General features: G+C 39.3%; 1 protein-coding gene across 3 annotated transcripts in view; it reads left to right on the forward strand.

Annotated features, from left to right (window-relative positions):
* Positions 1–26484, forward strand: part of LOC111873181 (transcription initiation factor TFIID subunit 3) — a 55664-nt gene that overhangs the window by 11035 nt on the left and 18145 nt on the right. For 2 of the 3 annotated variants that reach the window (XM_023867685.2, XM_023867684.2), the window contains exons 4-7: positions 277–1882; positions 9595–9825; positions 11848–11969; positions 12202–12341. In XM_023867685.2, coding sequence (XP_023723453.1) covers positions 277–1882; positions 9595–9825; positions 11848–11969; positions 12202–12341 — 2099 coding nt within the window. Of the gene's footprint in view, positions 1–276; positions 1883–9594; positions 9826–11847; positions 11970–12201; positions 12596–26484 lie in introns of all 3 variants that reach the window. The other variant, XM_023867683.2, reaches the window with a different exon arrangement.

Here is a 26484-nt window from a genome sequence, read left to right on the forward strand (position 1 = left end):
GTGCGCATTATGCCCTGGCCTCCCTTAACCCCCAGGGAGATTCCTGGTACTCATTTCTGTTACAGGCTGAGTCGACCCCAGGGCCATAGCGTGATTGGAAGGGTTAGGCCAATTGAAAAATCCAGTAACCTCAGGATTCAAACCCATGACCTTCCGGCTTGTAGCATAGTGCCTCAACCAAGTATGCTAATGCATGTCCCCAAAAATATCCCTCATATAAAATTAAAATCACTTATAAGTTTGAATGTATTGCTATACTTTGCCTGTTTGGTGCAGGTTAATGTTAGAGGAGGAAGGACGGCCTCTACGTGAGATCAGCAGCGTCATGATGACCACATCTGGATTCTTGTCTCCAGCAAGAGAAGGAAAACTTCCAGAGTCACGAACTCCTTTACAGCCATCTGACTCACGTTCAAATTCACCTCAGCCAACCTCATACCCGATGGTCCCTCCTGAAGTGAAGGGTGATAAGAAGACAAAGAAGTTGCCATTCAAGAAAACTGTAGATGGTATAAAAAAGATAGGGGATAAAGAAAATAAGAAAAAGGAACACAAGTTAAAGGACTTAACTAAGGTAGAAAAACACATGCCCACAGACGAGTCAAAGGTTAAAAAGTTGGTAAGTATGAAGGAGTTATCCAAATTAAAAGCCCTGAAATCAGGAGCGCTGAAAATGATGGCTCATGCAGGCACTGCAGCTGGTCCAAGTACAGGTGTTAAACCTCCAAAGCTGAGTTCACCCAAGATAACAGCGAACAAGTCGCCTAATCCAAATACTCCTAAGATTGGTAAACCTGCAGTTCAGGCCAAGACTCCAAAAATGGAAAAGAGTTTTCCTCTACCAATTGCAGTTCTTCAGCAAAAGATAGTGAGTTCTGGAAAATGCAAAGCTGCAGTAGTTGTAGAAGGGAAATTGTCTTCAGAGCCAGACAAACAGAAACTTAATATCTTCAAAAAGATTTCAAAAGTGAAAGAGGAGAAACCTGAAAAATTAGACAAAGTGGATAAAATGGAACATTCAGAGCCACCTCCCAGAGATTCTCGTGAAAGTTCACCAGGACTTGTGATAGATGAATCAGAGGTGAACAGTCGTCAGAGGGAAGCACGCATGGCTCAGATAGATGACTGTATTGAATCTGTGATTCAGCAAAGTATGGAAATATCTAATGAATGCAAACCTGCTAAGGAGAGAAAATCTCCCATGTCTCAGGTTGCAGAATCATTTTCATCTAAAGTTGATGAGACCATCAATGATGTGGTATCAGGCCATACCTCAGGTCCAGGCTCTGACCATGATGTGTATATGTTTGATGATGATCTGTCCCCTCCTGGAACACCTTCAACTCCCAGAACACCAGAATTACCTACACCTTCTCGAAAAGTTCAGGATCAAAAGGAGAAAAAGAGGAAGAAAGATAAATCCAAGTCTAAGAAGGACTCAAAAGGGAAGTTACCAAAAGGCTCCATCAGTCCAAAGAAAATTAAAATGGGACATTCTGAACCAGAGACTCCAGACAGGCCAAAGACACCTGAGGCATTAGAAGCTCGTGAGCAACCTCTTCCTGCCCCTGTATTCCCATTTTTCCCTCATTTCCCACCAGCTCCCGGTCTCATTCCTCCTCCAATTGGGCATCCTCTCTTTCCAAGATTTCCATTGACTCTGGGAAAGAACTTGCCACACCCTGCAATGCCAAACCTACCTATGCCCCCACCTCTATTTATGCAACCCCGGACAGAGGACATATCAGAACCTAAGGATAAGCCAGTTGTGGAGAAACCTGCATCAGTTGTCATTTCAGCTTCACCATTAGCACTGAAGACAGAGAAGTCAGAAAAACCACAGCCACCAGTTCCAACACTGAAAGAAAAGTCTGGTGAAAAGGTGAGTTTTATGGAATATGCTACATTTCTTAATCATACATGGTATATTAAACAGGATCCTATAACTGTGGAAGCATTTTCTTCAGTCTGCTAAAAGAGATACCATCACTGTTGCAGATGTATAAATTTGTAAAACAAATGCTTGTGGTTTAGATTTTCTAATTTATGTAATGAAATGTTAATGTGTGAACGTTTAATTAATCTTTTCAGTTAAATATAGTTCACTCATTACATCGATAGCTCATCCAGTTATGTTATTTTCTGTGATAGTTTGATGTTCATTTCTGGAGGAATTACTGTCACTCACTGGCATAAAATGTGACATCTGAATCTGTTAAGGATTCTAAAATACCTTCAGTTTATTTATTTATTTATTTATGGATTCCATGGTGGAAGGAACAGGCTGATGGAAGCAGGTGATAATATAGATGGCTATTTTTGTATTACACTATGGGGGAAATATGAGAGTAGTTATAATCATTCCTAAAAGGTGGCACAAGCTTTTATAATAATGCAGAAAGGTATTATATAAATACAGATCACACAGTAATGCAATGAAATTCGAATTGACTCTACTCAACTGCAGTAAGAAAAAACTACATGGATGAAATAAATACATTCAGTGCCATGGTGAAGAGCTCAATGAAAATGTTGAAGTTATAAAATATTTTTCTTTACCCACCCATCATATAATTAGCAAAACCTCTGTTTTTCAAAACTCTATAAGGAAGAACACAGGCTCAGACAGGACTTAGGTTTATCTGAGAATAGTGGAGTTGAACACTAAACTAATGAAAATTTAAACTGGAGCATATTGTCATGATTTAAGAGTTTGGATTGGCGAATAGATTTAGTGACCACTTGCAGGTTGTAACTACAAATAACTATAACACTATCACTGATTTCCACATATTAAAAATCACTGCATTTCAAATCTCCTCAGTTTGCTTTACTGGCCGTTTCCTGGTAATAGTTCTTAGCAATGAAAATTCTCCAGCTTCTCTCCTCACATTGTTACTATCTGGCGAATATCCCATAACTGAACTCTTTGTCAACTCATCCTCCCTCTCAGAGCTTGATTCAACTCCAACCATTAACAAACTCCTCAGCCAGCCTCGGGTCCACACTATATGGCCTTGGGGTGGACCCAACAGAAAACACTACCTGCAACAGTCCCTCTGTTGTTATATGCAGTTGCCTAATGATTGCCTGGTTATTGTTTCTGCAGGAATGTGTTTACCAAGCCATTGCTCAGAAACAGCTGTTTGTATATTTGCCTGTTGCAGAGCAGTGGCTGTACTCATTTGCTTTGAGGTCTTTTCTAGCATTGGATCTGAATGCCACAATATTTAATACTGAGATTATTGACTTTGGATCATTAACCTTTAATATCTGAAGTGCACAGATTGTAATGGTGATGAATATTGTGTCATAGCTAAAGTACCCCAATTTGTGCAGTCAGGCATTTAGATACCAGTAGTGAAAGCACGTGCACATGCACAATCCTATATATTTCTTTTTAAATATAGTAACTACCAAATAGACATGAGTAAAACCCTAATACAAGAATTTAAATTATTCCTAAGTGAACAGCAATAACAAGAAAGAGTATATGAGTTATGCCCAGACTCATCCATGAGCCAGTACTTATCAAACATATATTTATTGCAGATTCTGCAGATTACGTATGTATAATAAATGTGTGAAATATATATACGAGTAATAAAATTCAATGTACATACCTTTTATTGTTGTTATCTGCTTGATGTATATACAGGCTTCAGCCCCCCTGCTTCATCTAACGAAATCTCCTCTTTGAGTGGTACTTATTGAAGCACCCGAGAATGTGCAGACCCATGTCACATTTCTCACACTTCGTATGGTTGCTTCTCCTCTTCGCATGTGCAGAACAAACATGGCCGTTCATTTTCTTGTCTGAATAAGTTGGCCAGTGATGTCACTGGCCTCCTCTAATTGAAATATTGTAGATGACAGAGCAGGAGGTTGACCTCGGGGCTGATGGGGGCAAGGGTGGCACATTGCAACATGTTCCAGCATGTTGCGCACAAGGGCTAGACAAAAGTCTCTATGTGACAGTTTTGCACTACAGGATGACAGCACGATGAAACTGTTCAGGATTGTCAGGTCCAGTAAATCGAAGGGCAGTTTCTTCATCCATTTCCAGTTCCAACGACTGATGGAATAACTATTTGTCGTCCTGTCTGCTTTGTCAACATGTTCCATGTGCATGTTGTAATCTTGCAACAATTCCTGGCTTTCTGGCATTTCTGTGTTCATCACAGAAATTGTCATCTGCTTGAGGAGCGTGAATGTTAAGATATGTTTATCTCATTTGTCTTTCCAAATTGATATTGTCATGTCACCCCTCACCCTAACCTATACATCTCCTTTCTTCATTCCAAGTCTCCTGTTTCTTAAGTCTTGCAATAGTCCCTTCCGACTTGGTCTGACTGTCCCGCAGCAACCTATTTTCTTCGTCATCAGTTCATCAGACAAGTCTGACAATGAAAAGAAGTTGTCCATATACAATTTATGTTCAACCCCCTCGATCCTTCTGCAGAGGTCCCTGACGGTTGCATGCGTCACTGTCACATGTTGGTGGTCATGTGTCGTGGCTTGCCCTAAGTAAACCTTAATGTTGTATGTATAGCCTGCTGCATCACAGAGCTTGAAGATTTTGTTTTTTTTTTGTGTTTCTTAGGGATGTACTGTCTGAAAATAACCCTCCATTTGAATTTTACAGTTATTTTGTGAACAGCCAAATGCTCTGCAGGATTATAATATTTTTTATATCTGTCATTTAGAGTGTCAAAAATGGTCAAAATTTTCAATAATCAAGTCATAATTGTTGGCTTGTCTGTCATTTCCTGCATTGTTGTCTGTAAAGTGAAGGAAGTGAAGAAGGTGAAGAAATCAGTCGTGTTTCAGTATGTTAATTCGCTTAGTCGGGGGTGGAGTCCACCTGGGTCCACTTGGCACTGTGGCCACCGATTGGCCTATTGTAGCCTGCCCCGGGTGATTATGATGATGGTGAATTTGGTGGAATGAAGATTGGCAGGGGAAACCGAAGTACTCTGAGAAAATCCACCCCAGCGCCACCACAAATCCCACATGACCAGACCTAGGATTGAACCCGGGCCGCCACGGTGGCAAGCCAGCGACTAACCACTTGAGCTATGGTGCGGCCATTTCAATATGTTACTGTACAAAGGCATGAGAAATTGCTCAGCGGTCACGCAGTAGTCTCTATTCTTTCCCTAATATCATGGCCCATTTGGATAATGATCCCTAGAAAAAGAAATGTTTTGAATGTGTTTCCATGTCATGGAACATTTGATCATTATGTACAACAGAACATAGAAGAGACTGTAATTTGTGGAATGATAAGCACGTTGCATGATTGCCACTGCAAAGTTTTACAGGTGTGAGGTTACTAATAGTTCAGTATGTGTGCCTTTTTGTAAGAAATTGATTTGTGTGTATTGTGAATAAGGACCAGTGACAGGCTCTTATGAACACTGTAATGAACTTTCTGGTTCCATAAAATACAGGAAATTCCTTGATAGCTTAGCCACTACTAGCTTTTCAGAAGGATTGCTCCTTGGAGTTAGTTAATTGTTCAGGCTTTTTAAATGGTAAATAGGTCAGTGTTCTGTATTATAGTGATGTTTATAATCTGTGTTGTGAATATGTTGTATTGCATTAGACACCATTATTTTATATAACGTCCAATGATGCTTTGATGTGTCAACTCTTTGCTATACCACATATGTTAGTGAAGGTATGAAAACAGTGATATTACAGCCATGTAGAATATTTGAACATTTTTGGGAGGTCTCTCATGAAATCAAACAGACCTTACAGAATACTTGTGAAAATAGAAGTCACTTTTATGGACCTAGTATATAAAAGCAAAAATGGTTAAGTACTTTATGACATGTTGTAAGAATATGGAACAAAATAAGCAATCCTTAACACATTGCGGAACGGTGGTTTAAACATTTAAATCATCCTGGGGATCGGCGTTTTTAAACCTACTACCCTAACTTGTGCACTGTTCACTTTAAAAATTAATATAAAATCTCCTAATTAATTTTATGAACTGAAATTTTTGGAGAACACTTACCAGAGCTCCTAGAAGTGCTTGCGCATGTGATATCTCTGGAAACATTCCCCTTTGTGAAGAGGCATTACGCAGAAGTTGCACATGTATGCAGTTCTACTCTTCTTCTTGTGCTCTGCGCACACACGGCACTGCCTAGAAGGGTGTTTCTTCTTGCAATATTCACTCTTCACAATTTTCATGAGAATATGTTTCCGCATATCACCTGAGAGTCGGCCAGGGGGGTCTACTTGAGGCCTCTGGCGGGTGCGAACAGATGGCCCCGGCTGCACTACGTCTGTGTCTGACGCAGGTACTGCCGCCACCGTGATGTCAGTAGCCCAAGCTTTTANAATTGTGAATAGTGGAAACCATATTCAAAACGCGAGTATCCCTCCAGGACTGAAGAAGAATGTCCCCCTTCCGTCAAAGAAACTATCTCCAAAAAACAGTGACGCAACTTCAGACACGTCCGTTGGGTCCGATGGCATCTGCTTCACCCCCGGATCACCAGTAAACTTTCCCAAAGTGGGGGTTTTGTCCACCTTATCCCATGTAGCTGTCCCGACACTCGCACTTTCAATGGAGCTCTCACTTTCACTTGACACATTTTGGGCAGCCCTGTGGCCCCCGTCACTGTCATTGTCACTGATAATGGCCTCGCTATCAGAAGACGAAGCAGTTGGCAAATCTGATAGCTCATCGGAGAACATATCTAATATTTCCTGTCCTCCGAGAGATCGCAACTGCTTTCGTCTCTGAGCCTTGTTGAACTGGTAGCTGCGTCGTTCATACGTGCAAGCTTGGATTAGAACAAAGCCAATTTTGTTTAGGTTGTGACAGGAAATGACTCTGGTCGAGTTACTAGATAAGGCAGCAATCATTCCCGAGGTCATCTACGCAGTAGTTACGATTCAACGAAGCCACACAGCGATATATAGCGTTTTGCAACATAACGTGACCGTAGAGAGCCATATGGCCCTCCCGGTCCGCAATGCTTGGAAACGTAGAGGGCCATACGGCCCGTCCGGTCCGCAGTCTGTTAAATTATATGATAGCTGCATTTCCAAGAGTAGTTGCATAACCCTGAATTATTGTTAATTCTCTGGTTTCACTGTCTTCATTTCAGTGAAAAGTAAATTATTATGAGTGACTATAGACAGGGTTTAGATTGGTAATTGTATTTACTGGACTCTTAAAATTTGTAATTACAAGTAACTATACTGCTGAGGCTAATTCACATGCTCTGCAGTTCACTACAGCGTGCACCAAGTATTCTGGGTCTGCTTTGTTTTCATTGGTTGTATTGTAATGGCTTTCAATGCTGTAGCTTTCTTAGCTTCCATTTTCCTTGTATCTAGTCCTTGCTGTCTGGCACCTATTTAATGACTAACTCTGCTGTTCAGGACTAACTGGTTTGTCCCATTGGCCCTCTTGATAAAACCTTGGGATGGACCTAACAGAAAACACCGCTTCCAAAAGAAAGTTAAAATTACATAAAGACTGGTTGTTTACTGCTAATTGGTTCATCATGGCACCAAGCCCCTTGAGGATCCTGACCAGAGTTTTTTTTTTTTCAGCTGAAAAGTTGTGGACACCGTCCTTATGTAACATCCTCTCTGAAGAGAAGGTGGATTTGTCTCTCTCAATGTACTCCCATTTTTTCTCCAGTATCTGACAAACTACGGTCTGTTTTATGACCCTTCTTGTGAACTGGTACAATAGTAGACTCCTTCCACTGATCAGACTGTTTTCCCTTACACCAAATAGAAGTAATTAGCTAATGGATCTTAGAATGTAATATTCATTTAATATGCGAAGTAACATGATAGCTTATAAAATAACAAAATTATGTACATTAACCCTCTTGCGCGGTGATTTAAATTCCGCGGCCGTCTCTCCGGTGGTAATATATTCAGCCGGCCATTTAAATTTTGCTCGAAAATGATTTATTCATCATTGTTCTTAAATTATATGAGATAGGAACATGAAACTTTCACTAAAATGATCTTAAATGGTGGTTTTATAACCTTACCTTATAATATGGGCGCCCTGTATCTCGGCCATGGAAGCAGGTTGTTTAGTATTTGAGCAGTGAATGGTACGCCTTGAAGGATGAAACTTTCACTAAAATGATCTTAAAAGATGGTTTTATAACCTTGCCTTATAATATGAGCACCCGGTATCTCGGCAATGCAAGCAGGTGACGCCTTGAAGCATTAGTCTAAACACAGCGCTGGCTCACATTCACCAAACCAATACTGCGTATCTTTTCTTTTGCTCTTTTTTTTTTAACCACACAGCTTCTGTGCGGCCTAGCCCTCTTCCCCGTGAGGGGTATAGTTCAAGGAAATGTCCTTCCGTGAGCAGTAAAGCTAGTCAGGTCAGCTGCAGTAAATTCAACGTTACGAGTTATCATAACAAGGGGTTGTTGCTATGCCTTTGATATTCCATCCATTTTGGCGGCTGTAGATGTCGTAGGGGTGACCACAGAATTCATGAAGTTATTCTAAGTACTGGCTGGTATGTAGTGCACGAAAGCAGAGCCTAGCTGGCTCAAAAAAATATTTATGGTCATCCCTCGAAACGACCACCAAGGTCAGTACGATAAAATGGCGTCAGCTGGAGCGATAATACATGAAGGAATGAGTTCTTTTCCCTCCCCCACACACATCCGTATCGTCTCAGGGGGTGACCACAGTGTTCTGCCTTAATTCGTGACGTTTTTCTAAGAACTGGGTGCTATATACTGTGCGAAATCAATGGATCATGAGAGAATAAATTTCTGGACATCCCTGTTCTAAGAATTCCAATTGAGTGTGTTAGTGTGGCCAGCTCAGGGCAATATGATATTATAAACACAGCAGATATCACGTCTCTGCTGTTTATAATTTCATAGCAAAGAAAACACGGCATTCATAAACGTAGAACGAATAAACTGCTCGCTCGCAAGAGCCACAGGAACTTTGCTGCAAGACAGGCATATGTAACGATGACTTGGCGCTCTTAAACTCGTTTCTCATTATAAACCGTTCTTCTGACAACAGGCCAGCGAAAAATCTAACAATCTACAGCAAAACCATCAATTATTATGGGCGTTATAACATAGGTGTGCAGCTGGACGAAACATACACGTCGAACCCCCCAGACGATTTAAATACCTGACGAAACATACACGTCAAACCACGCCAACGGGTTAATGGCTACATATGTATTGTGTATGCATCAGGTTTTGTTTTTGGATAACTTTGTAATAAATTATGCTTCACTGTGTATATTCTGAATGTTAGTGAAGGCTTATGTAACACAGAAGCTCTTCAAGTGATATTATTTCTTGTCACATGTAATACTGATTTGGCGATAAATTTCTTTTGTTAATACGAGTCTTGAGAGTAAAAGCTACAGCCCGTCTCATGCACTTTCATGTAACCAGAGATCCAAATTTGCTAAGCTGGTTGATATCCTAGGATATATCTTATTGTACCTTCAGTTTTAGAAATATGATTATAGTATACTGTGTTTTACAAAAAATGATATGTACCGTTGTCAAGAAAGAACATCAACTAGTGTGTTTCTTATTAACCCTCTAGAAAGTAAAAGAACACAAAAAGAAGGAAAAGGATAAGACAAAGAAGAAAAAAGATAAGAAAGAGAGGGGAAAAGGAAAAGAAAAAGGTGAAAAAAAGAAAGTTAAAATCGAGAATAAAGAAAAACACAAAGACAAATTGAAAGAGAAGAAGGAGAAAAAGGAAAAAAAGAAAGAGAAGGAGGTAGCTGCTGCAGCAGCAGCATCAGCAGTGCCGACATCAGCTTCAGCTAAGGTATGTAGAGCAGTTCATGAAAAATGCTCTTGTGTGTTCTCTGTGTTATAAGTACACTGTATATACATATAACAGATATCTTTAGTGCCAGTTTCTTAAATTGTGGGAGTGGGGACTGAATGTAAAGAGTACATGATATAGAAATAAGAAACTGTTTTCAATAAGTATTTAATTGACTGATGAATGAATGAAATTGAATGAACAAGTATTCGGCATGTAGGGTAATGTAGGACCACATGTTATGTGTGTGTAACTTATGGAATGTATTGTGAAACCCTAGATGCTGGTTTTGAGGTTGAATGGAATCAGAATAATGTAAATGGTTAATAGACAGTACAAGTTTGATACTTCAGTTTGACATATTGCATCTTGTAAGATTTGAGGGTCTCCCAGCTGTGGTTATGAAGAGTTATCTTTTCTGGGATGTAGCGCCATGCAGTCAGTTGAAAGTCAAGCGGTGTTTCAGAGGAACGTGTTACCTCCATCTTAGGTTGAAAACTAAATCAAGTAAGAAACCAGTATGAAGCAGCAGCAAGCAAAGCTTTGCTTTACTCTGAAACATCAGATGATTTTTAATGGAGTACATAGTGTTATATTCAAGAAGATAGAACACTTCATATTATGATTTTTAATGGAGTACATAGTGTTATATTCAAGAAGATAGAACACTTCATATTATATCTCTATCATTTGAATTGAGAACAGTTTATTTTATGAGGTGTATATATTCTTTCATGATTCAGTTGTTTTCATTAACTGACAATGTATTGGCATGACCTGGTATTAGAGTTGTTGATCATTTAGCGTAAGTCCGAAAGTATACACAAAATATTTATATCTTCTTTTAGCGATTGGCCCACTGCTGAATGCACAAGCAGAAGCGCAGAACCTCCCTGTTGTCGTGACTTATTTGACCTTCTTCACGATTCCATTGTCTCCCACCACTAGCGGTGTCAGCACGGTCACTCTGCCTATCACATGTACAAAAGAAGAGCAGTACCCAGTGAGTTGATTTTTGAGGGCTGAAGGTGTAAGAGGGGCAGAAATTCTTCAGAGACTATCAGTACAGTACAGTACAGTGACAGTTTTTGTCACAGTAGAGAATGCACAAATGGATTGACATATTCAAAAATGGCAGAACAGTTGTCATTGACAAAGAACAAATACAGAAGGGAACATTAAACAAGTCTGCATGTTAATTCTTGGCAACAGGAGGGTAACCATCGACTACTTGACGAACTAGTTACAGATCAGATCAGTCATGCTTCCACTTATGAAATCATCCACCATGGACATCACTTCAGTGAGGTCACATTTTCACTGTGATGAAACATGGATCCTCCATGCCTGGGGAACAAGCACTAGAGCATGGACACTTAGTGTCTCCTGTCACAATGAAGTTTAACTCTCAGCCAGCAGTGCGGGGAAAGTTATGCTGGAGTTGTTTTGGGATTTCCAGATACCAATCCTTAAACATTATCAGGAAAGGGATGTGATGATAAACTGCACATTACATTGAGATGCTATGTGACAATCTGAAGCTGCCAATATGGAATAAACACTGAGGGCAGCTGTCGGAGAGTACTGTGTTGTTACATTGCAAAGTCTGTCTTCACGCTGCTGCCAATGCTGTTGAAACGCTCCTGCACGTACAGTTTGAGATCTTATAGCATCCACCACAGAGGCCTGACCTTGCTCTGTCAGCTTTTCATCTGTTTCAATGCCTCAGAGATATTTTAAAAGGCAACTGTTTTGCCAGCAATCATGAGCTGGAGGCAGTGCATATGTGGCTTGCTGCCCATTTGAAAACATTTATTCTAATAGCATACATAAGCATGTGTAGTAGCAGACAATTTTACTGAAAAGCAGGTGATTTTTGTTGAAAGTGATATTCTTGTGAGTTAGGTATTGATGTGTTAATTTCAATAAATACATTGTGGATACTTTCTGACTTACCTGTACAGCCATTATTTTGTTTTTTCTGAGTTATGTTTGGTGATCTTTTACGTTTCACTAAACCAGGTACATGATGATGTATTTGGACAGCGTGATGAAAAAGGCGAATCGGGTGTACCTAAAATAACATTCCGTTTAGGTCCAGCATCCCCTCGCCCTCCTACTCCAGATGCACAACCAAGGAAGATGTGAGTATTTGAGGCATTCCATAAATGCAAAGTAATGCAGAACTCAGCTGATCAGTTTTCTGATTTGTTAAGCAGATAAGGCATATAATACATGTCTAGAAGAGTTACAAAGTAGGTTATATCAGTTGAGTTTTGGACACTTCTGTCATACTGATGTTCTGAATTGTGTAGAAAGTCGAATTTTATTTCTTTTATCTACTACATCATGTTCTTAACAAAATGTCCCTTTCAGTGTCATCAAACCAGTAATGAAGAATCAAGGAGAAGGAAGTGAATGTCCTGCTTCAGAAGTTCTGGTGAAAAGGGAACCATCTCCTGAGTTGGCTCGGATTTCTGCCCTAATTACACGTCCTCCCAAACAGAAATCAGCAAGTAAGACAACCCAACCAAAACAAGAAAATGTTTCAGAACTAGTTGCTTCACCTACCATATCTAATCCACCTCCTACACCTGGGGCTGGCTCAGTCGTGTCACCTGTGCCAACATCTGGCTCCAGCCCAGTGTTAGCAAAAACAAAGAAAGGTGTCACAAAACCCATCCAAAAGGTCAAGGGCAAAGAGCTGATCAAGAAGGCAGGAATGACAACTGAAACGGAACCTACAAAGGAACCTGTAGCATTTTATTATGTAAGTACTGAAGTCAAAATTAGTGCTTGCTTCTTGAGCATCAGTCATTATCCAAGCAAGCATGCTTTCCATGTTGGAGCTATGAATGAATACAGTGAAACCATATGCTTTGTAGACTTAATTTTTGAGGTTATAAGAGAATTGTATGTGCCGAAGTGTGTGAGTGTGAGTGATTGTATCAGTTCCATCAATTAGGCATAATTGATTTGTCTGATATGTTTTAGACATCGAGTAGAATCATTTTCTGTCCTTTGACCCTCATGAATGCTAACATTCAAATGCAGGCAAATGTGTCAACCATTTCATACAGATTCTTGAATTAAATTTTCAAGCTGAATTTAACAGATGTTTAATATGCACTCATTTGTTGTACATATATGTATGGGAAAAGAGCTATGATCTGAGGACATAACAGGAATGCCTCCTAATCTGGGCCGCATATTATATTTATAGAATATTTGCACATATTAAAATATGAATTTCATATTATACATACATACATACATACATGTGACACAAGAAGTAACACTGATGAAAAGAATGAATGACATATTCACATTCACTGACACTTTAATTTACTTTTCTCATTTGTAGATATTGTGTATGCAATACTGCAGTTACCCTGTCCATTTCTTTCATGAGAGCTGGTAATTAGGTGAGCCCTAGCTTGTTGTAAGGTAATGTTGCTTCTGTGCCTAAACACAATGCCATAAAGGTATTAGGAGTTGCAATGTGAGAGTTCCATGCATTCTAAACCTCAGCACCATAAGGATAGGGGCAAGATAGGGGCATAGGCATCTAGAACAGCTATAGCAGCTCACAAGGTTACATATTCAGTGGATACCAGGGGCTTTCTTTTTCAAAAAATAAAGTAACTGGAGTGAAGATGTTACAGTTGCTTCTGTCTGAGTTCTGAGCTGAAATAAAATGTGGCCAAGTGGAAATAAAAGCTACAGCAAGTGTCATCTTACAAAAGATGAAGTCCTAGTAAGGAAAGCAGAGACCTGTCTGAAGAAGATGGAGGCAATTCCAAAAGAAATTAAGTTCATAGCAGAGAATCAAGCAGTCCCTAAAGAAGAGGCCACAGTGAAAACTGTCAGAGAACTGAAGAAGTGGTATGGGGACTGGCATCTAGCCATAGGGCACCGCCGACAACTGCAGAAATGGACCCAGGACAGTGTTGGGTTCCGGAAGAGGTTGGCTGCCACCCGCAGAGGGATGACCTACCATGCAGGAGTGCCACGGCATAAGGGATGTGGTCATACAGGACTGGTGATCAAACAGAGACGGCAGAAAATGTGGACCAGAGACAGTGTTGCAAGGGAAACCTTGAACAGGATGTACACTGGGTAAGAAATGTGGGGCACAACCGGAATGCAACAATTGCATAAGGAACTGAGGCCTAAAAGAGCAATTGTATCTGGGAAGCAGGAGAACGCTCAACAAGACTTTCAAGCAGACCATACTGCTGGAGGTCATGAAGAAAGCAGTTGGGTCTTCTGTCAGGATTTGAAAAAGAAAAAAATGTCAGAACGTTGTGCGGGAGCTGGCCACCACCCAAACAAAAGAAGACTGCACACAGCTTGAGAGCCAGAGATTTCTACTACAATGGTCTGTGCGCAGCAGTGGAGGTACTGTCGGAAATGGTGTTTTCTGTAGTGATCCATGCTGAGGGGTTGTAGGGAGGACAAGTGGAACAAGAATTAGATAGTTTTAAAGGAAGCTGCCATCGAGAGGGGACTTGAGCCTGGAAGAAGCCACTGTTACAAACTATTACCAGGTAACTACTAGTGAAGACACTTTGGGCTAGAAAATACTTAGCATGTGATTTATAAAGTGGAAATCAGTGATGGCACTACAATTAAGTGCGATTACAAGTGCTGAAGTGGTCAGTAAATCCAATATCAAATCCAAAACCCTGTCAAGAGTCACTCACACGCGTGACAGTATTTACTAATTGCTAACTAGTCCCATAAATTTGTATTGCATCTTGGAATCTGGATCCAGTAAATTTAAAAAATGTGGTTTTGAAAACACTGATTATTACATAGGATGAGAGCAATGCCCAATCTGTAGTTACGAGGGTCGATCAATAAGTACCCGTGTTTGAAGACAGGTGGCGTTGCTGAGGGAAATTGGCATTACCGTCGTGTACTGGCATCTGTCAAACAACACCATACTAAATTTCAAACTGATTCATAGGTTAGTTTTTATTTGGCAGCCAGTTGCATCAGACGTGTTTCGTCTTTCTCGATACGATGGAAAAAGTGCAGTATCGATCCATAATTCGCTTTTTATTTTTGGATGGAAAAACATGCAAAGAAATAAAAGCGAAGTTGGATGCTGTCTATGGGGACCCTTCACCATCTATGACAACCGTGAGATATTGGTTCAACGAATTTAAACATGGTCGTACATCTGTTTTCGATGAGGAGCGGCCAGGCCGCCTGGCAGACGTCGTTACCGAGGAAATCGTTGAAAAGGTCCACAACATGATTCTCGTTGATCACCGAACTAAAGTGTGTGAAGTAGCAGAGGCCGTAGGTGTGTTGTACGGAATGGCAATCAATATTTTACATGATAACTTAAGTACGAGAAAGGTGTCGGCCCGATGGGTGCCGCAATTGCTCACGTTGGACAACAAGCGGATACGACTGTCAATGGCAAAGCAGTGTTTGGACCTCTAAGCGAAATTCACAGGAATTTTTGCGTCGAGTCATCACCGTTGATGAAACCTGGATACATTATTATACGCCAGAGACCAAGCAACAGTCAAAACAATGGATTCTTCTGGGTGAATCTGCTCCAAAGAAGGCAAAGACGGTCCAATCGGCCGGAAAGGTCATGGCCACGATTTTTTGGGATTCAAAGGGANAGCCATAAGAAGGGAGCAGTGTAGTGTGTAGAGCCATTTCTAGGTAACAATTGCAAACAAACAGGTTTCTACTACAATGGTCTGTGCGCAGCAGTGGAGGTACTGTCGGAANAGCAGAAAGGAAGAATGATCACGGGGCAGTAATACAGTGAATTATTGGACTGATTCGATAAGCAATTGAAGGAGACACGGCCCCTAAGAAAAAAGTGCTGTTTCACCACGATAACGCACCAGCACATTCATCCGGAACTGTCGCGGCCAAATTGCATGAACTGCACTACGAGTTGTTGCCGCACCCACCGTACTCGCCCGACCTGGCTCCTTGCGACTTTTTTCTGTTCCCCAACATGAAAACATGGCTCGGGGGGAAAAAATTCAGCTCAAACGAGGAGGTTTTCACCGAGACAGAAGCATATTTTGAAGAATTTGACAAATCGTATTTTTTTGGAGGGGTTAAAGAAATGTCAGAAACGTTGGGAAAAGTGTATCGACCTCAAAGGAGATTACGTTGAAAAATAAAAAAAAATTGTGAAAAACTTGTGTCTTTATTCCTAACACGGGTACTTATTGATCGACCCTCGTACTTCATAATTGTTTACATTGAATTTCATGTGTCTGCTACACAGCAAGTTTCATTACTGGTCACATGCAAACTGTGTGGTGTGACCTGCCTGTAAGAATAATGCAGCTGCAACTTGGTGTCAGTTTCATTTCCTCTGTCAGTTTCCAAAAACATGTAAAATACTGCACTGTAGAACATTTCAAGCATTTGCAAATTACCAAACGATGTAACAGAACTCACTGATTTTATGAAGAAGAAAATGTTAAAAAAAATTGTTGCGTGGACATAATGTCCTGAGAAAGAAGCATGTGTCTTATGTATTCTTGACATTTCATTTAATACAGGGCTTAAATTTGATTCTCCCTTGCCCAGTATATGTGTGTGTGTGTGTGCACGCTCTAAACATTACACTAATAGCCTAAATTAATTATTTTGGACTTCAGGTTCTCACACTTGTAACTACGCAGGGTACTATCTTGTGGGATATAGTGATGTATAGTCTGGTAGAAGTCTCTTGATATTTTGGAAGACTGTACTGCCTCCATATTCAGAGTGAAAGAGTAAGCAAAGCAAGAAGCCAGCAAAGTGCAGGTGGCAAGTAGATCTGTGCTTGCAACTTGCTTATTTCTGGTTCTCATTTCAGGTGGTTCAGTATCACTACTGTAGTCACTCTCTTTATCACTGTTGTGACTGTATTCATTATTTCAGTGAAAACCTTCACCATTGTAATTTCCTGCCAACATTTCATTGTATATATCCTCATGATCTAAATTCCTGCCATTATTTCACTGCACTGGAAGATGGTTTTTTATTTAGTTAATGATACTGCAAAACATATATTTGTAATAAAATGTTACTACACTCAACTCTCAATTATCCAGGGGCGGATAAACCGGTTTGCGGCTTAACCGGGGCTTTTTTGTGGCTTATATGTTGTTTAATATTCATTCACTTTTGTTTCACATGGTGAGTTGTAACACTATTTTCCCACTAGTGTGAACCGAACTCTGCATTTTTTGGTCCTGTTATGCTGAACCGAACTACTCCCGTCTTCACCCTACTACCTACAACCACCGTGAAGTCGGGAGCGGTTCATCATCACAGGCTCTCGCAAAGTGTTTACAATACTTCCTAAGGTCATTGCAGGGAATCCAAGCTCGCAGCGGAGGGCCTTACTGAAGTTAATGACTGACCAAATAACAATAACAAGATTTAATAAACACCAACACAGTATAACTCACTGCAAGAATATACAGAAAATATAACCCAATAGACATGGCTGATTTGACCTATATTGATCCGCACTTCACAGCATCAACTCAGCGACATGACCAGTTCCACTGGCCCACCGACATTATGTACGGAAGTCACTTCCTGATCAGCCACAGGCGGCCGCAAGGAAAATAACTATATCTAACAAAACAAGTCAGCCACAGGCGGCCACAAAGAAAATATATATATATATATCTAACTAAACAAGTCGGCCACAGGCGGCCCCCAAAAAAAAGATATATGTAAAAATGCTAACTAAACCATTCGCGTATTGCACCATACTTATCCCCTGATAGCTGGTGACTTCAAGTAATCCCGACATCTGCAGCCAGCCCCCGACTACACTGAAACCAAATTTAGAAAAAAAAACCCCGCTGAACTGAAATTTAGAAATTACTCCCGCTGGTCCGCCAGACGTCCTCATCCAAGTGGATCCACTTATCAGACTAACCCTCTGCTCCAAAACATACTTGTTTCCGAGACACAGGGGTAGAAAGGGTGGGGAAATCACGTGGTATTTAGGAAGAGGAGGAGAAGGGTAAGCTCTAGGACCTCGGGCGAAGGGTAGCATGGGAGATATGGCTGGAAGCCATTACGTCACGGAAGGAGCCATTGCTTTAGCACGGCTCAATGCTAACGCAGTGCTCTATGGTAGGGGTGAAAGAATGGAAGGATTTGTGGAAAGTTTCAAGGACAGATACACCGCCCCAGTTAGTCTCTTTATATCGATCTTCAAGTGCATTAGCAAAATGTTAGGGTGTAAAAGGAAGCATGTTGTGTTAAGTATTTAACAGAACCTTGAAATTATCAATCAGCTGGGAAAAAGAGGTGTAGTTAAACAATTAGCAATGCAATACGGTATTGGAGAACAAACTGTTGGTGATTTGAAAAAACAAAAGGATCAATTAATTTCCTTTGCTTCATCTTCTAATTCAGGCGGAATGAAGAAGAGAAAAACCATGAAAAAATCAACATATGATGATCTCAACAAAGCCATGCTGATCTGGTTCAATCAACTAAGGGCACAGGGAACAACAATAACAGGAGCAGTTTGTACTAAACAAGCGAATTTTTTTTCCGAAGCACTTGAACTACAAGGAAGTTTTGACGCTTCTTCTGGTTGGCTAACACATTTCAAGCAGCGTCATGGAATACGAGAAATTAGTATTCAAGGTGAGAAATTTTCAGGGGACTTGTCATCATCAGTTCAATTTTGCACCAATTTTGATAGTTTTGTGAAAAGTGAAAATCTGCTGCCAGAACAAATCTATAATGCCGATGAAATGGGTGTTTATTGAAATGCTTGCCAACCAGAACTTTGGCATTTCAAAATGAAAGACAGGCTCCAGGTCACAAATCTAGTAAGGAGAGATTGACAGCCTTGTGCTGTTCTAATGCAACAGGAACACACAAACTAACACCAGTAGTTATCAGCAAAGCGAAAAGACCACGCTCTTTTACCTGTAAAGGAACAGTAGATTAAGTCTGCCTGTCCATTATTTTAATCAGAAAGGAGCTTGGATGAATAGAGCAACATTTAAAGAATGGTTTGATTTTAAATTTGTGCCTCAAGTTCGTGACCATCTAAAATCCCAAGGCTTACCTGAGAAAGCTGTGCTCCTCATTGACAATGTGCCCTCACATCCTAATGAAAGTCTCCTAAGGTCAGATGATGGAAATATTTTTGTGAAATATTTTCCTCCTAATGTTACCGCACTTATCCAACCAATGGATCAAGGAGTCATCTCAAGTATGAAGAGAATCTACAGATCAAATTTGCTACAAAAGTTCATCGATGAAGGCAATGACCTGACATGTTTCTGGAAGTCTTTTTCAATGTTAGTAGCCATATACAAAATTTCAACAGCATGGGATACAGTAAAGCCATCTGTATTGAAAAATTCATGGAAGAAACTGATGCCTTTCATCACTAATGAAGATGACAAAATCCATGGATTCACTGGATTCAGTGAAAATGAGATAGCCATAGAATTGACAAAATTGGCTAAGCAAGTTCATGGTGGTGAAGAAGTCAACAAGGAAAATACGTATAAGAGAGTGGTTTGACTGTGACTCGTGTGAGCCGGGCTTCGAAATATTAAGCAGTGACGAAATCGTAAGTTCAGTGGGGGTGCAGCCAGAAGAGCGGGAAGAAAGTGAGAATGAGGAAGAGGTGGACAGTGCTGCTAGTAAGAAAATATCACATGGTGCTGCTCTTAATCATTTGGAATCCTTATTAGACTATCTTGAGGGTGAAGAGAACAGTTTATTAAGTGACAACCTAATATTACGTAGGCTTCATATGAATATCCGTAAAAAGGAAAATGCCGCGAAAAAGCAAATGACAGTATTAAATTTTTTTAAGTGTTAAGTGTGAATATTCATAAAAAGTGTTGGATGTTGTTGAACACTGTGATTGAAATAACTAATTCATACTTCAGTGTAATGTAAAAAAAAGTTTTAAATAGGCCATGAGATGACATAAAAATGAGGTTGAATAAATTTAAATACAGGTAGGCCTATAATATTATGAAGGTACAGTATTACAGTACTTCTTTTAATAAAATTTGTCTTAACTGGGTTTTCGATTAATCGTGATTTCCATCTCCACCATTATCCCAGATAATCAAGAGTTGAGTGTACTTGTTGATATACCATGAACAGTATAAGATCACAATTAGCAATCAAGACAAGTAGAAGTTGAACTACCATCTACCACCAAATGATAAGTGATGACCATACCAGTGAACAGCTGGGCATCCCAAGATGACCTTACCAGTCAAAAGTTTAATCTTTTTTTTTTTTTTGTAAAAGAGTGTTATTGTATTGGTGTGTATTTTATTTAAATTTTGTTTTTGTCCGAAGTTCTGTGGAGTGTACATGTGTATGCATGAGCTGGTGGTGGCCATGCATTCACAGCATTGTGATGGTAAAATTAAATACAGGAAAGAAAATCAGATACCAGATTGTGAAATTAGGGAAAGGCAGAACAGAAGTTATTGCACATACTATATGCTAAGAGAGATGAATGATGGTTGCATAAGGTGGGAAGCATTGATAATTTCTTCATATTTTCATAATTATTTTGTTGCTCTACTATTCCTCAATTTTTTTTTCTGCAAAAATTGTATGGTTTCACAGTATTCATAGCTTTCATTATGAAATTTGTTTTTATAACACCTTTGAATGACAAAATTTGATATTTATATTTAAAAAGTACAAAATGATGAGTTTCAGGCATCTTCATGTTCATTGACATGTAAAATACACTGTCCTGTATTGTATGGTATGAAGTGTTCATTCATGATCAGTACATTGTCGTTTCCAACGCAGATTCAGAAAATACCAATGTGCAGTTTACATGGTAAGTTAAGTAAGAAAGGATGGATGAAGATGTGATTGATGATTGCGAGTGTTTTAAGTACCAAGTGTGCTTGCAAAAATTCTATTCTGTAATTCTAATTTCACATGTCATTCATATTTCTTGCATGTTAAATAGAAGATTGAAATGGTCGTAATACCTCATCAAAACAACAACAGCCACTGTACTAATCTGATCTTTCAGTGGGCGCACAGGTAATTTCAAACTGATTTTCACATTAACAAAGTAGTAAAATATGCTGGTTATGATAGAATCCTGTTCCTAAATAGTCAGTTTTAATAACCACATTATTTTTTGACAGAATATAAAGATATGAATGTTGAGAGGTTCCACTGGATCATAGTTACGATTTAATGAATATATATATATATCTCTCTCTCTCCCCCCCCCTCCCTTTTGTGGGACAAAGCTGACAAAATTTTTAGAACAACAGAGCTCTGTGTCCACACTGTACATGTGCGTCACTATACTTTTCTTTTATATACTTTATCTAATAATACTTAATTCAATGGTTGGAGACATTTTGTTGCTTTTATATTTATAATATTCATTAGAAATGACCTGACATTTCCAAAGTGGGCTGCATGAAAGTTGAAGGTTAAAAATAATGCAGATGCCAAATAAGAGGTCATTATTCATGTACAGAAACAATCTTTGAAACCAAATTAAGGTGAGTCCTCTGAACATTTGGTTCTTCTTCATTGCATATTTTTAAATGATTGCAAAATGTTTGTGGCTCCATCAATTTCGGATTTGATAGTTCAGTATCGTGATGTCTTAGAAACATTTTCTGGGTTTAGTTAATAAGTAAAAATCTCCATTGTGCTATGTGATGAGACTTTTAATTTGCTGTAAAAATATTTGTTCTGATTAAAGAGTTAATTTTGCTACTTTTGATAGGCATGTTCTAATACAGTGTTAAAAATATGTGTGTGGTTCCGATTTGGTCAGTTTCCATTTGTAAAACTCAGTATTCTCACGTAAAAAAAAAATGTTGTTAAACCCTGAGAGTGAACACACTGGTAGTTTGTGGGCAGTATCACAGTGATGTAAAATATAAATATATGGAGAGACGACTGTATTTGTGTTTTAATATGTGTGTGTGTGCACGTGCGCGCGCACACACACACACACAGACAAGGAGGATTTTTACTAGGTTGACTGGTTCATGGTTCTTTGCTTCCTGACATCATGACAACAATTTCACCACCAGCTGTGAGGCACATCCAAATTTTGCTGATGAATTAATGAGCCTGTTGGCCAATAACATTCAGAATGAAGTAGTTAATTCGCAGGTCACAGGAGGTGTTGAAAATGCTGTCCCTCTACACGTAGATATCTATTGCAATTGTTTCATTAAAAAACACAGGTACAACAATCCTCCTCACTGCAAGTGAAACTGCCCGTCATTGGAAAATGTCAAGTGCAGATTGAGCTCACCTTTGGAAACAGACAACCAAAAATGAACCCTGCTAACTGGATCGCGCAGCTGCAAGGCATGCGTGGATTACTGTTTTTTATAAGGTCTCAGCTTCAGCAGTTATGTTGCCCTTCTTGCATGAGACCTTGACACTCCAGTCTCTTGAGGTAGACATTTCTGTGAATTTATAGGTATATGTTGAAATGTGGCTGCTATGCCATCTGATTTTTCCTCAGTAAGCACTCTGCACTTATGTTCTTGTTTCTTGTCTAAGAGCCCCATTTATCTAAGTTTATTCACCAAATTGTGAATTGTTTGTCAGCTGGGAACTCTTTCATCATGAAATTTATGTAACATTTTGTAACAAATCAATGTTTCGCACAGGTGTCATACAGAAATACACGTTGCTCTAAAGCATGCCACACTATGACAGAACACACTGCTCACTAATTATAACCGATAACAAATGGTTAACGGAGCTGATAACTGCTGCCCACAGCTGGCAGTTCATAAAAAAGTTCCTATGCATGAACCGCACTGCTCACCATGAAACAGTGCCGTAAATGAGGCCACAGAGTTAATAACTTCCCATCAATTAATCAGCCATCAGCAAAATTCATATGCATCTTGCAGCTGGCGACCAGTCAACAAAGTTTGAAAACTGTGTCTGTGTATGAGAGAGAGAGAGAGAGAGAGCATATATTGCATTCAACATTCAAAATGTGTAAGACAGAAAATCTAAATTCTAAATAGAGGCCGTAATGAAAATGGAAGTTGCCTAAATTTGAAAGCGTCAAAATGTGTAGTGTACTGGATGTATTACTATGTTCTTTGCTTTTCCAAGTATTTTCAGCCTTAAAGTATTATTTCACTGTTTTGAGTTGAAGTTAGAATTTGGCTGTATAATATCCCACTTTTAAACAAAAATAAAAATGTGACTGTCAGTTTGACATTGCCATTATACGACTAACAATACACAGATGACTTAAAATGTATGTAGAAGTTGGGAGATTTGAGGTTCTCGTGGCAGTGACTGTGAAGGTACTGTTTTCTGCGATGTCATCTGGTATCATCTGGTCCCAGCTTGGACCATCCAGGATATTCTCCAGTCACTTGTTGAGAATAAATGTCCTTGTCCATATCCCTCAATCTTGTTCATTTGAAAGGTTGAGCAGTGGTGTGAACATGAAGGTGATACAGAGCATCCTACTTTCTCCGAAGAAGAGCGACAGGAAAATACTTCTTATTTATTACTTTTGAACATGAATGATGAGTTATTTGACTGATGGTAGACTGCTGAGTAATGTAGTGAGAAGTTGATTTGTAGAATAGCAAAAACATTGTGAAGTTGCTCTCTTCTGCTCTCATCTGTTCTTACTTGAGCTTTGCCGTTTGAGTGTGTGTTTGTTGAATCGATTATACCAGGACTTCTCTATGTTTTTATTACTTATGTGATGTGTATTTAAAAACATCTATTGATACAAATGTGTTCTTGGGTCTCACAGTATTTGGTTTTTTGTTTAAGTATTTGGATGTAATTTATGGGTGGTGGAACAAATTATCTTCAGTGTCTGATGTGAGTGCACATGCATAAAAGTCATATAATATTACATATGGTTTTACCCTTGACACACACAAATGATCTCTTAGCTTTGCCTTCATGATACTTCCTTATTAGGATGACTATTGTTTTTTCTAGCATTAAATCATGTGGTTACATTGTTTCATATAGTGTTTATAAATGCCAGTAGATGATGTATGGATCACTGCTAATTTTGCTAGACAAGTTTAAAATTTGTTCTCCAGACTAGTTTGAATGTAGGATGACACTAGACTGGAATTGAAGTGTTTGAGGGTTTAAAATACATAGAACTTTTGTAATTTTTTCTTTCGAGAATGTAAATAATTTGCTATATGCTTAATGCAGTTTGAAAAGATTTGTTGGCAATAGTGAATGGGGCAAAGTGTTTAGATCAGTGTTGAGAGAAATCCTGGTCACGTCTGTTTACGTTGTTCTGAGTGATCTATTTTCGCATGGAAAACTTTGGTACACTAGAAAACTTCATGGAGTCTGTAATAGAAACATGTATTGTTAGGAATGTGGATTATTTTGCATGATTTATGTAGGTGTTTTATAAAATAACAAAAGAGAAACTGGGATCTCTTGAGATTTTATAAATTGCATACAAATCTGAATATTTTACCGCTAAAAGATACTTATTCCGTTCCTTGCACTCTTTCTTCTCTGTAAAATAAATTCTGGTTTCATTAATAATGTGATAACATGATTATATTATGGAATCCATGGCCAAAACAGACATTTATATTCCACTTTTAATATCTTGGTAATGCATGTGGCAGTGGTTTTTAATTGAATGGTTAAATGAGTGGTCATGCTTGGAGGGTGCAGTAGAACCTTGACTAATTTATTACTGACTGTGTTGTGTCTTTGCGATATTGGCACAAGCCATGTCAAAAGTTCATTTACACATTGCAGATAGCCAGTTTGTACTATGCTATTGAAATCTTCAGTTTTTCAAAACTGACTGTTGAAATAGGGAAATTACGTACAGTCTTATAAATACATGTCCTGTTGTCAAAAAAGAAGCACTGAAAATGCAAAAGAATTGACACTTTCTTTTTGTTCCTTTTTAACCCCCATGGTGCTGTGTAGTGATCACTTTATGCATTGAAGAGTTGCCATTCAATGAAACAGCAACAGATATGGATCATTTTATATGCTGAGAAACTGGTTATGACAATCTTTAAACTAAGTCTAAGGCAGATATAGGGAGACAGCTGAAAAGACTACAGAATTTTATAGATAAAGATATTGCATCACGTTAACTGCAGACTATTGCTTTGGTGAATTTATAATTCATATGTTTATGTGGAAACAAGTAACAGAAACCACAAAAAGAATTCAATAATCATTACTGAAAGCAAAAGGTAATGACTTATTACACAAATAAGATACAAGGCTGTGTCATGCCTTATTTTATTTCTGAGAAAATTTGGTGGATGTTATTTGTTTCCCCCTCGTAATAAATTATGATCGTTGGTGTCTCTACCTTATCGTTGTGAGGGGTTTGAGTATGCCAAGGACCCTGAGAGCTATGCCAGTGGTAGTGTAGCTACTGGCAGGACCTCCCTTGCTGGACAGGTCAAAGGGTAGGCATCAGATGAAGAGAGAGACCAAAAACTGATGCTGGAAGCAGCGACTTGAAGCACAGAGCAAATGATGCTCGAGATGGTTCAAGTTCGCGTAGCAACAGGCGTGACCAGAGTGGTTTGAATGGCTGGTGTACTGCGATGTGGAAAGCAAATGGAAAAAGAACCACATTATCACTTTTCCTGGATAGTCTCTTTCCAAAAACAGAGATAACATGTATGCGAGATGTTTCCTCTGGAGACAAAACAATCCGGAGGTAAACTACTCCCCCAATCGGATCTCCGGGGTGGGGAGTGTTTCTAGAGGAAATGTCATGCAGGCGTTACAACAAGAAAAAGTGCGAAGATCAGAAGGAACATCATGGCTACAAGATTGGAACATGAAATGTAAGGACTTGAATCAAGCAGGCAAATTGGAGAATTTGAAAACGGAAATGCAGAAGAATGAGGTGTCTGTTCTAGGTGTCAGCGAAGTGTGGTGGAAAGGACAAGATGAATTAAGAAGTGGTGATTATACTGTGTATTATTCCGGAGGTGAACGGGCTGAAAGAAGTGTGGCAATAGTGGTGCATAGAAGTGTAGTGAGGAGTGTTGTTAAGAAGGTTGTTTGTAATGACAGAATTATTGCTCTGAAGTTAAAGACGGAACCGGTAGATATACTGATTATGCAAGTGTACGTGCCAACATCAGAGTATTAAGATGATGAAGTGGGAAAAGTGTATAACACAATTGAAGAAATTCTTCAGGAAGATGGAAGAGGTGACACAAATAGCATCATTCGTATTGGGAGACTGGAATAGCATTGTTGGAGATGAACCATATCAGAATATCGTTGGATCACATGGACTAGGAAGACGGAATCACAGGGGTAAAATGCTTATTGACTTTTGTGAACGAAATGGACTGATTGTCACCAACACTTGGTTCAAGAAGCCAAAGAGAAGAATTTTCACATGGAAGGCACCTGGGGATTGGAGGAGGCATCAGCTGGACTACATCCTTGTGAAACATCGATTCAGAAACAGTGTGAAGGATGTGAAGACGCTGCCTGGGGCAGATATTGACTCTGACCACAACTTACTGGTTGCCAAGTTCCGAACCAGGTTGAAGAAAATTATAAGATTTCAAAAGCGCAGACCCAGATGGGATTTGGAGAAGTTATATGCTCAAAGACAAAGCGTGCAAGAGACTCTAGAAGAGAAACTCG

The sequence above is a fragment of the Cryptotermes secundus genome, unplaced genomic scaffold, assembly GCF_002891405.2.
Source record: "Cryptotermes secundus unplaced genomic scaffold, Csec_1.0 scaffold540, whole genome shotgun sequence".
NCBI lineage: Eukaryota > Metazoa > Arthropoda > Insecta > Blattodea > Kalotermitidae > Cryptotermes > Cryptotermes secundus.